Source organism: Sphaeroforma arctica (genome assembly GCF_001186125.1).
Source record: "Sphaeroforma arctica JP610 unplaced genomic scaffold supercont1.675, whole genome shotgun sequence".
In the NCBI taxonomy this organism is placed as follows: Eukaryota; class Ichthyosporea; order Ichthyophonida; genus Sphaeroforma; species Sphaeroforma arctica.
Genome location: NW_014039883.1, coordinates 9,473 through 21,086, shown reverse-complemented (window position 1 = coordinate 21,086; position 11,614 = coordinate 9,473). Strand labels below are relative to the sequence as shown.

Genomic DNA, 11,614 nt, shown 5'->3' with positions numbered 1-11,614 from the left:
ACTCCTCAAATATATAAGTAATGCTAAAAGTGATACCAAAATCATGAAGAAGATTTCCGAGATAAAGCCTTATGGCCTCGATATACTGATCAATATTGTAGAGGTTAAACAAGTCGTACCAGGAACGGTGATACTCATTCATCTCAAGTCAAAGGCGGGGTCGTATAGCTTCTATCTCTCGTATTTCAAATATTGGTAGCTTCCTCCTTGTCATCGTTCATGTGATCTGTGGTTCGATTTTTATTTTCATAGCCGTTTAAATCAGTGTTTTTAAGATATGATCACACTCTTTGTTGTGCAAGTCTCTCTGGCGTGCGATTTTCTTCTTCTCACCTCTGCAATTTTCTCCATCTCGTGGATACTGACCACCAGCTTGCAACTTAGACCAAAATACTTTGAGATGGCATTTTTATTGATGACCGTTTTCTTTTCAACGCTCGAACTATTCTCATTAGCCTTTAACCAGCCTTTAACCCCGTAGAAGCAGCCGAAATCAATCCGTAAACAGTAAAAAGGCGGATTTTCAGGGTGTAAATCCTGTCTTAGATCGAAATACATTGAGATGTCAATTTTGTTAACGACCGTTTAACTTCCAACACCCAAACTGTTCTCAGTAGGGACAATATTAGATATTCAATAGCCTTCAACCCCGTATAAGCAGCTAAAATTAATCCAGTGGATAGTAAAAAGCTTTTTTGGTGGGGATTCCGAACACTCAGAATTCATTCCGAGTAGGGATAATGTAGAAGACAAACACCCGAACAAAATTATACCTATGCTGTATAATTTGTTTTTGGTGTTCTGTATCCATCGTCGTGAATTAGCGCACCGATTCTGGGAAAATTGTAGGGAAGTTAAGATTGTCGAACTGCCGCGAGAAGCTCGGGGTGAGTGATACAACGGTGCAAGACATACGGTGCGCTAGTTCACGACGATGGATACAGAATACCTCTAACATTGGGTGAGAACTAAAACCTGTGTGCCATTGCGTGGAATAAAGCTGACCCACGTGGAGTAAAGCTGGCCCACGTGGAGTAAAGCTGGCCCACGTGGAGTAAAGCTGGCCCACGTGGAGTAAAGCTGGCCCAAAAATAGTATTCTCCGTACCGTTGCTAGGTTTCAGCATCATTTATGTGGGAGTTCATTATTGGCTGTGATTTTCTGATCACATGAGCACGGACGATGCTGAATAGACACTCGATACAGGGCTAAGGTTACCTTAGCAAGCTTGAAAATAAAAAGGAGAAATAAGCAGATGTGCCTCACAAAAGCCTAAAAAATCAAATTCATCAGCGCTACCCCGTTGCATAAACATTCACCCTCACTAATTCACCAGCGCCGGACAGCCAGGTTGGCGGTATTATTGGGATCATCAAGATTATCCTGTAATGTTTAAAATAGTATTTGATTAGCTTGGAAATATGTAGACTGAAAATATCGGCACAGCCACAAGACCTAAAATCAAGAGAGCCTCACCTTTTTATTTTCTGAAGACTCCGTGTGATGATGCTTCCAAGAAGTGTGGTTCGTGTATAACTTTTTTTTATACAATATTGGCCTTGACCGGCAAGTAGCACTATAATTGCACTAGTGTGTGCATATACGCGTTGTTTCTTTACGTGTTCTCGCCATACTAGATTTGAAAAATGCTAGTCCGAGGTCAAGATGAGGAAGGTGTAGAGGGAAAACGGCACTATACCGTGACACACAATGTAGTATAAATTTCGCCACCCGCAACTGCAGGTCCGACCACCATTCGATCGCGAGTTGGCGAACGTACAGATGCAGAACAAGTTAGACAGTCAAATACCAGACAGTTCGACGCTACTCTTAGACACAAGTACAACAACAACGGCAGCAATTAGGCGAAAATACAAACCGTGGAGACCGCCTGAAGTGATCGCGGCGGGAAAGGCGGGAGGAATGGCCAGGAGAGAGGAAAAGGTGATGGTAAAAGCACTGAAGCAAAATAATATCACAACATATATTCAGCCTACTGCAGAAGCCGTCCAATGCGCCACTTCCAACTTTTTCTTGCGAGACCGGAAGATGTCACCTCGGATCACTCATGAGACCGAGGTAAAAGCACGCGCGTAACGATTGTATTTAGAGAAACAAAAAGGTGCAATGGTATATAGTTCGGCCCCAATTTCAACTCTTGGCTTTCCCGACCGAAAGTAATTTTCTCGAGAAAAGGTCTATCGAGCCCGATGGTGGTATATTGATATTTAATCTCTTCTTTAAATGTAAACCAAGGGCGATTCAAAAGCCTGAATTTCCAATATAGAATATCAAGCGCTACCAAGTGCAGATAAAATATTAACACAATTTAATGCAATGTAGTGGCAGTGCACTCACACTCCGTACCTGAAAGGTTATTCGTTACGTAATTTAATCATTCGTTTTGAACATAACTACTCACAGCTGTGAAGTTCCTGCAATCTTTCAAGTCGGCCCCAATGTCATCTCTTGTGACCGAAAGTAATTTGCTCGAGAAAAGGTCTATCGAGCCCGATGGTGGTATATTGATATTTAATCTCGACTTTAAATGGAAACCAAGGGCGCTTCAAAAGCCTGAATTTCCAATATAGAAAATCAAGCGTTACCGAGTGCAGATAGGATATTATCGCAATTTAATGCAATTTAGTGGCAATGCACTCACACTCCGTACCTGAAAGGCTATTCGTTACATAATTTAACCATTCGATTTGAACTTAACTACTCACAGCGGTGAGGTTCCTGCAATCTTTTAAGTCGCTTTACTGATTGTTTCCCCACCTTACGCTCTGCCAATATGTTTATAATTCCGAATTGTATCGACAAATGTTGTGATTAGTGCCTGAACTACTAAGAAGGCAGTGAGCTTGAAAGCATTGGAAACAATGTATCTATCAGTCTATCACTCCGAAGTACTTTGTTGTCTCCTTCACTAGCATGGTTTACGCCTAGAATACAGAATGTGACAAGCATCCCTATTAGGGTTTTTATCAACATGCAAAAGTGAAACATTTGAAGCAAATCCTATGAAGACGCTATAATATCACACCGTGTGCATTTGAAAATATGCAAATTTGATGCTCCGCTCGCCAAAAAAACACTTCCGTCTCCTACGCTATGTCGAATATCTAAATAATTGCTTGGCGTCGTTCTTATTATCACATGTCTAGTAACCTCCCCTTAAAGACCTGCACCGCAATCCCGAGTCTCTATACTTTAAATCCAGGAAGGTGCCAAAAATCACCCAACAGAGATCCTAGCACCAGTGAGACTTAAAAGAGGGAGACCCGGTGACAAACACAGTACTACCTGTGTTTCTTCGGTTTCGGGCTACTATAATCTTGTTCAAAATTTCTCGACTGAGCATCAGTATACCACTACCATTGTGGATGCATTCCTGGCCATGTTCTACAATGGACTATACAGTACAATTTGGGAACATCGGCGGTGTATAATTTGATACTGTAACCAACTGTATAGTGAAAATGTGTTTACCTTCGGGCCTGTCCAAATTATTGCTAAATAGCAAACTGTATGAAGAACTCTTTGTTACTCGGACATTAAAAAATAAATATGTAATTCAGATATATGGATACATCAGTATTTAAAGACAATCATTGATGCGTTACGCTAATTACTAGGTATTTCCTACTCTATTATTGTCCTTCGATATACAATGTAGCAGCGATCATTTAACGTTAATCTGACTTTCGCGGATACGTGAAATGCTCGATATGGCTTATTATGTTCAGGCAGTTGATTGGTAACGCAGGCCATTGTTGCGAGCTTTGACACTGTTATTTTCAGCAATCCTATGAAGATGCAAGAATCTTTCGACAAAGAAACATGAATTATATATATATATATATATGCTGACCCTAATTCTCTGTTCTGATCCCGATTTGATCGTCGCCGGCAATCACCAGAATCCACAAACCCTCGGCCAAACCTGAAAGGCCCAAAGTCTAAAAATCCAGGTCCGAAAGGTACACTAAAGAAACCTTAAGCCCTACCAAAAACTTGGGGAATTTTTTTCCCAGTAATATCCTAAATATTGACTGATAGGACAAAACAAAACAAGTACAATAACTATGCTTACTCAAATGCACCTTAAAACTATGTATTTAAATATGCCGAATTCCATTCTACCCCCAAGTTTTAAGTTCTACCGAAAGACTATTTGCCTAAACAGTACATCACAGAGCGATGTGACCAAAAAAAACTATTCAGAGGCACAGTTCCTTCATCCGAGCACTTCGTTTAACAGACTCTCTTGCATTTTTCTGCGTAAATCAGAACGCGTTATAAAATTATATCCCATAAAATATAGTCAAATTGTCTTCAACTATCCAAGCTCTGTTTTGGCAAGAGTACTTTATCTTTCGAGAGCAACACAATAGTTTTAAAATATCCTCGTATTTCAACCAAAGCTACAGGTAATTTATAAATTCATTGCTGCGATGTCGAAAAACAGGGCAAAATATTAACGGCCACAGAACCGTAGAGTATACGAAGGTATAACAACGTGGAAACACTCGAACAATTAATACACACACACCATTCACGGCCTGAATTATTCTCAAGCAAATTCCGTATCCAGTGCACTTTGTACTTTTACGCAATCGACTTTATTTGTCACCATTTTCTAATACTATTCTACTAGGTACAGTTCAGAAATTCTCAGAGATCAGTGCATGTTTATGGGCATCCGTGAACGTCACTATTAGGCTGGCGCGTGACACATGTTTCTCGATAGTTTACCCAGACTGCTTGTGTCTGTGCGACATCAAATACCCGTACGCAAATTCGCGCAATTGGCTCGACTCTTTACTCTCACCACCCGTATTTTAACCGCAGACACCACCTGCAGGTAACGAAAGAAACGACTATAGTCAGTATAGTGCAAATAGCTGCCACGGTCGGATTATAGAATAAAAATAAAAATTAAAGGGTTCGAAACGCATAGAGATGTGGTAGGTTTCGTATAACATACAGATACAGATATTTTAGCACTTATGTACTGGCACGGTTAGATATGGACTGGTGTTTACACGATACACTGTTCAAATATACGGCATACTGGTGGCATTGAAGAGATTGGTATTGCAGCTTTGTATGTGCAAAAGTGCATATACTCGATTAAATTCTGGTGTGCAACAAGAATAGAGATATAGAAATATACACACAACTGTTTCTAAAATGCAAATACTACCTATTCACCTCGATGATCATTCTCTGCCGTCCAGGACATGCTAATGCAAACATAATAATCACAACTTCCACGGGTGGTGGGACACATACCTAAAAACATACAAACATCAATATAGCTTAAAGAAAACATGTATTTGTATGTAACATGAAACAAAAATATAGCTTAAAGATCACATGTATTTGTATGTAACCTACACTCACTACATACCTCCACAGCCGCCTTCAGCAACCCAGGACTTGCCACTGCGTCTCGTGATCTCCAGCGCATGGAACGACTCAGCGTCAGTCGGATGGATACCTACAGTGTCATCGAACATGGCTTTCGTCACACCCGCTTTGAGGGCCAGAGCATAACCTGTAGGTAGTATATATGTATGACTAATGAGCAAGCAATACACTCCCATGTACATGTATATCTTGAGCGGGAAACAAACAGCCTGCACGGAGGTATGTATGTTGCACAGCACGGATACTACATGTGAAGACCCCACTGATCCAGTGGTAGATACCAACGGGTTGCTAGTCTGTCCAACGACTGGCGATTGATTCTTCATCAAATATATATTCAAATCCCGGTCCAAATCTCGTTATAATATATATCGATATATTTTATGTGTATAAATAAATACATAATTAAACTCTATATATATATATATATATACACACACACATATATATATATTTAGATGATATGCATATGCATATGTATTTGTATATGTACATGTACACGTATACGTATACGAATATGTATTTGTATACGTATATGTATATACATGTACACGTATACGAATATGTATATGAATATGAATATGAATAGAAATATATATGAACAAGAAGTATGGAACATACACTACGTGCATGTATCTTCACACATGTATTTAGAGGCCTTCGTTACCTCCTTGTCACATCCAATCCAGGCACACATCGCCACCAAACTCAGACACGCTAGGACATAACCCATTCCATTCATATATAACATTTGCACCACCACACTGAGTGCGTATGTGTTCTGTGTATAGAATCCAGTAGACACAGTGTCGTACCTTGAGTGATCTCTCCGGCGTTAGGGCCAATGAAATGGAAGCCAACAACCCGTTCGTTCTCATTCTTGAGACACACCAGCTTAGCCAGGCATGTATCGCCAAAGTCGGCATCGTACTCGTCCGCAATGCCTATTTATAGATTGTGAGATGAGTCATCAGTTCATTTGTGATTTAAGGTCAGTAAAGTGGCCTTGGGCTTGATCAACGTTGCCGTTATTGCAACGAGAAACGCTACACACATGCGTGGCTATCTCACTCAACCACAACGGACCAAGTTGTGAAACAGAATATATATATATATATATCGCCTGAGCGGTAGATATACTCCACTAGATACACCTCCACCGACCCATGTCACGTGTGCTGTATGATGCTGAAAGACGCAGGAACAATAATAAGACTACTAACGCAACACAGCAGAAAGGGCACACGGCAACTCTTACTATACGAACAACGGTTTCGAACACATATGCGAGGGGTGTCAGTTGCGATGGACCGCGCCCATAATGATACGGCTATTTATGAGTAGACAGACTAGTAACCCTAAAACCACTAGCGCTATGGCCATAGTACAAGAACTAAACTTCAAAAACACCAGAAGTACCATTCACCTTACTTTTAGGTGGCATGATGCAACCTTTTGACGATAGTACAACTATTAAACTTCAAAACACCAAAACTAACATTCACATTACTTGCCATAGCTGAGTTTCGCACACACTTTGCCCACACGGTTATCAGCACACACGGTTGTAGCTCTCAAACTACTGCTATAACCACATATATATATATATATATACAATACATACGGGAGGGGTGCTTCTTGCGATGTACGGCGCCCGCCTCCAGCGTTGTGAATTCGAATAGATATACTTCAATCGCATCTTCGCCAAAGGTGGTCAAGGCATCCTCCTCACTGTATCCCACCGCCCCGTACTCAAAGGGCGTGAACACGGCCGTGGCTACCATCTTGTAGTCCTGTTGATGCGTGCATGTATGGTATGTATAGCAGCTGGGTGTTAGCTATGTGCTAGTCGTTAATTAGTTATGTATCAGTTGTGTATTAGTTGTGTGTTGATTGTGTATTAGTTATGTATCAGTTGTGTGTTAATTGTGTATTAGTTATGTATTAGTTGTGTATCAGTTGTGTGTTGATTGTGTATTAGTTGTGTGTTGATTGTGTATTAGTTATGTATTAGTTGTGTTTTGATTGTGTATTAGTTATGTATCAGTTGTGTTGATTGTGTATCAGTTGTGTGTTGATTGTGTATTAGGTGTGTGTGTTAAAGTTATGTATCAGTTGTGTGTTGATTGTGTATCAGTTGTGTGTTGATTGTGTATCAGTTGTGTGTTAATTGCGTATTAGGTGTGTGTGTTAATTGCGTATTAGTTATGTATCAGTTATGTGTTGATTGTGTATTAGTTATGTGTTGATTGTGTATCAGTTGTGTGTTAATTGTGTATCAGTTGTGTGTTGATTGTGTATCAGTTGTGTGTTGATTGTGTATCAGTTGTGTGTTGATTGTGTATCAGTCGTGTGTTGATTGTGTATCAGTTGTGTGTTGATTGTGTATCAGTCGTGTGTTGATTGTGTATCAGTTGTGTGTTGATTGTGTATTAGTTATGTATCAGTTGTATGTTGATTGTGTATTAGGATTGTGTATTAGTTATGTATCAGTTGTGTGTTGATTGTGTATCAGTTGTATGTTGATTGTGTATTAGGATTGTGTATTAGTTATGTATCAGTTGTGTGTTGATTGTGTATCAGTTGTGTGTTGATTGTGTATTGTTATGTATCAGTTGTGCGTTAAATGTGTATAGATTGTGTATTAGATGTGTAATAGTTATACATAACTAGTGCAACTTTCATCGTGTCATTACTGTCTTCATGATATATTGATTCGAAAAGTTGGTAGCTTCACGTCTCCTATCCTTGGTTGTACCGTCAAATAAAAACAACTGTTCCATTTGCACAGCTTCCGGGGCCATTCCCCCCCCCCCAAAAGGACTCAGAATTACAGCACAGGTCTTGTTTGGAAAACGTACCATATTCTTGGATGATCCACCAAACACTCTGCGAGCAAGGTACTGTCCGGCTTGAACGGCTACGGGAGTCAGTTCAGGCCTTTCTTGTGCACAGTCACCTATGGCGTAGATGTGCGATACGGACGTCACATCGGCGTAGTCTGTAGCGAGCTTTCCATTGGGTAGAGCACTCAAACCGGCAGCTGTGGACCAATGGGGATCGTGAGAATTCGGGTTACACCAATGATAATTTGGCATAAGTGATGTTCCGAGATGTAGAGTAGACTGTATCAGAATGGACAGTTGCGAAGTGCCAGAGCAGTAGCGCAATCAAATCGATAGCTAGAAGCCCATGCGATCGGACAATGATCGGATATATATATATATCTATATATCTATATATATAGAAAACCGTGCTAAGACCATCAGTGTCCCGTGTTGTACGAATTCACTACACAATCTATTAAATGTATATGTCCACATAAATACAACGATGTACAAACACATACCCAGATACACGTTGATATCTGTTGATATCTGACTATGCTCTCAGTGCCATCACACTATTCCCATATGCCACACCTACCAGCCAGGTTAAGACCATCAGTGTCCGCTCGGCGGCCGGTGGCGAACATAACCGTGTTGTACGACTTCACGATCTCCTCATTGGTGACGGTGTGTGTCATGGTAACCTCCAAGTCACCTGTAACGACAAGCACGAACGCGTTAGTACAAAATGAGTTCTGGGGGTGCATTATGGTGGACATGCTTTATTGCTCTGTAATGATTCTAACTGATGCCTGTTTATACCAGGCTGGGTACATTTTAGTAAGGCTGCACAAGTCAATTCGGAGATATTGCAGTCTGCTATTGAATTTGATTATCTGTCTTATGTCAAACCCTAAAATACACGGACATACGGTACGCTAGAAACTAATACCTGTGCGATAGTGACTGATACCGGTACGCTAGTGACTAATACCGGTAACCTAGTAACTAATACCGGTACGCTAGTGACTGGTACATACTATCTCCACCGAACACACCCGGACACGCTTAGAAGCCGCTACGAGATGTGTGTGACAAAACAGCAGTACTCGCCAAGGGGCTCTTGATTGCCAGGGCATACAACTGTTCTAATTGTACATGTACTTGTAGTATTACGAGTCGACCAAACAGCCAAAGTATAACCACGGGGTCAACTAAGCCAACTGTGAGCCAGACACCAAAGGTACCCTAAATAATAAACCAAGTTGAAACTATGACATCTAAAGACTCGTTTAATTAGACTGACAGCCTTCGCACTGCAAGATCAGACAAAGCCACACAAAAAGACACCTGGCAAGGCACACAACATAAATACATCCATGCATACATATAAAAGCATACTAGCTTACATACATACAGATACACACTAACATACACATACACAGAATCACACTAGCATACATACACACATAAACACACTAAAACACATTAACATACATACACGCAAAAACACGCATAACATACATACACACACTAACACACACCAACATACATGCATGCAGATACACACCACTCTACGCCCCCCACTCCACCACAACCTTACCTGATGAGGTCTTCTTGATCAGCGACGGGACGTACTGCTTGTGGAAGGTCACACCCAGCTTGTCCATAAGGTCCGCCACCTTCTCACTGCACTGTCGGTCAAAGCCACGCAGTGGAATACTTCTCATGGCCACGTCCACCTCATATCCGAGTTCCTTGAGAAACCCGCCACACTCGAGAGAGATATAGCTGGCGCCTACGCATAGAGTCCTTCCCGGGGACGTATAGAGCGAGAAGATATCGTCGCTGGTGGGTATGGCACGCGTGGGGGGTGGGGTAGAGATGAAGTTAGTAGAGGCGTGGGTATGTATAGCTGAATATAATGGAAAGTTTTAATCCAAGATGCCACAACACTATATATATATATATACATACATAAATATATAAACATAGAGATTGTCTAACGAGTGGAGTTATTATCAGTGAACATGTCAAGCCGTGCAAAGGTTCTGATTGTTTTGCACTGAGTGCTACACAAAGATTTTACACCAATTGTCAATCCAAGTGCATGGTCTAAACATCACACACACGAGCGCACGCACACACTCATATACATATATATATATATACGCATACAGGTGCACTAAAAGCAGTACCAACTCACCTTGTAATGGCATGCTCGAGAGCTCCCGGTATCGATTCCGGGATGACGGGCCTTCCACCAACGGCAATCAGCAGATTCGCCGCCGAAAGAGTCTTTTCAACACCCTTGAGAGTGTAAGTGACTGTGAAGTCAATGCAAATGATATAATGAGATAAACGCCAGCACCTGTCACACTCGGCACATGTCAATCGTGAAAGTGAGGTTATTTAACACCCTCGTGCGTGTATGTGACTGTGAATTCCAATACGAATAGTATATATATATATAAGAGTAAATTCAAAGTAAGCGCATAACTTACCGCGATGTTAGAGTGAGCCGCCAACCCCAAAGATACTGCGACACCAATAACTACAAACCAGGACATATAGCCCAAAAATAATAATACACGATAGAAACACATGCCCTACTCTTATTCCCGATTGGACACCCATATCCAGACCGAACGGTACATTTGATTGCGAGTTATATCCATACTTGGCTACACATTGGTGTGCCACATAAACCATGTGATAGATGAAATCTAGCTATCGGTACATCTATACTTGCGCGACTACATAGTCAGCGTATCGGACAACTTGGCGTTGTTAAAGTGCAACCCCGATTTGTAACACCACACAGACACAGACACACACATACATATATATGTATGCACGATACACACACACACATATATATATAGTCATTCCAACACAGGCACAGACACAGACACGGACAGATATGTATATATATATATATATATATATATAATACATATGTATGCAGATATATCAATGGACATAGACTCTGAATTGAATACACACACAAAACCATACGTACACGAACATACTTACACACACATACAAGCACGCGTGCGAATGCATACCAGTGTGCGCATCGATAAACGCCGCGGTGGCGTTGATGTAGTTGACCTTGTTGGACCGTAGGCCCAATTTATAGCCCCAATTCAACGACCCCACGTGGTTCTGTACAGTTTCCACGAGAGCTGCAGTAACACAAAAAACCAAGTTATTGCAAGGGTGAGTATATGCCAGTTGTACGTATGTTGTTGCAATTGGTTGAGGAGTGCTTGAGACGAATGACAGTGTGTAGGGCATTTGCATGTGTGAGGATTCGAAGGTAAGCCAGCAGGTGAAGAATTGTATTA

At 41.1% G+C, this 11,614-nt stretch overlaps 2 protein-coding genes across 2 annotated transcripts in view; one reads left to right on the top strand and one right to left on the bottom strand.

The window, feature by feature from the left end:
- Positions 1 to 1,646: 1,646 nt before the first annotated feature.
- Positions 1,647 to 2,097, top strand: SARC_07986 (hypothetical protein; the record flags this gene model as incomplete). The annotated part of the gene is made up of 2 exons (XM_014298049.1): positions 1,647 to 1,700; positions 1,744 to 2,097. 2 exons carry the CDS (start codon positions 1,647 to 1,649, stop codon positions 2,095 to 2,097), a joined length of 408 nt encoding a protein of 135 aa, XP_014153524.1.
- A 2,500-nt stretch (positions 2,098 to 4,597) lies between these two features.
- SARC_07985 (hypothetical protein) overlaps positions 4,598 to 11,614 on the bottom strand; it is a 9,227-nt gene continuing 2,210 nt past the window's right edge. The window contains exons 2-10 of the mRNA XM_014298048.1: positions 11,333 to 11,452; positions 10,471 to 10,591; positions 9,868 to 10,112; positions 8,863 to 8,979; positions 8,298 to 8,479; positions 7,061 to 7,229; positions 6,252 to 6,380; positions 5,417 to 5,563; positions 4,598 to 4,861 (exon numbers count right to left, since the gene is read on the bottom strand). Coding sequence (XP_014153523.1) covers positions 4,845 to 4,861; positions 5,417 to 5,563; positions 6,252 to 6,380; positions 7,061 to 7,229; positions 8,298 to 8,479; positions 8,863 to 8,979; positions 9,868 to 10,112; positions 10,471 to 10,591; positions 11,333 to 11,452 — 1,247 coding nt within the window. The 3' untranslated portion in view covers positions 4,598 to 4,844. The remainder of the gene's footprint in view (positions 4,862 to 5,416; positions 5,564 to 6,251; positions 6,381 to 7,060; positions 7,230 to 8,297; positions 8,480 to 8,862; positions 8,980 to 9,867; positions 10,113 to 10,470; positions 10,592 to 11,332; positions 11,453 to 11,614) is intronic.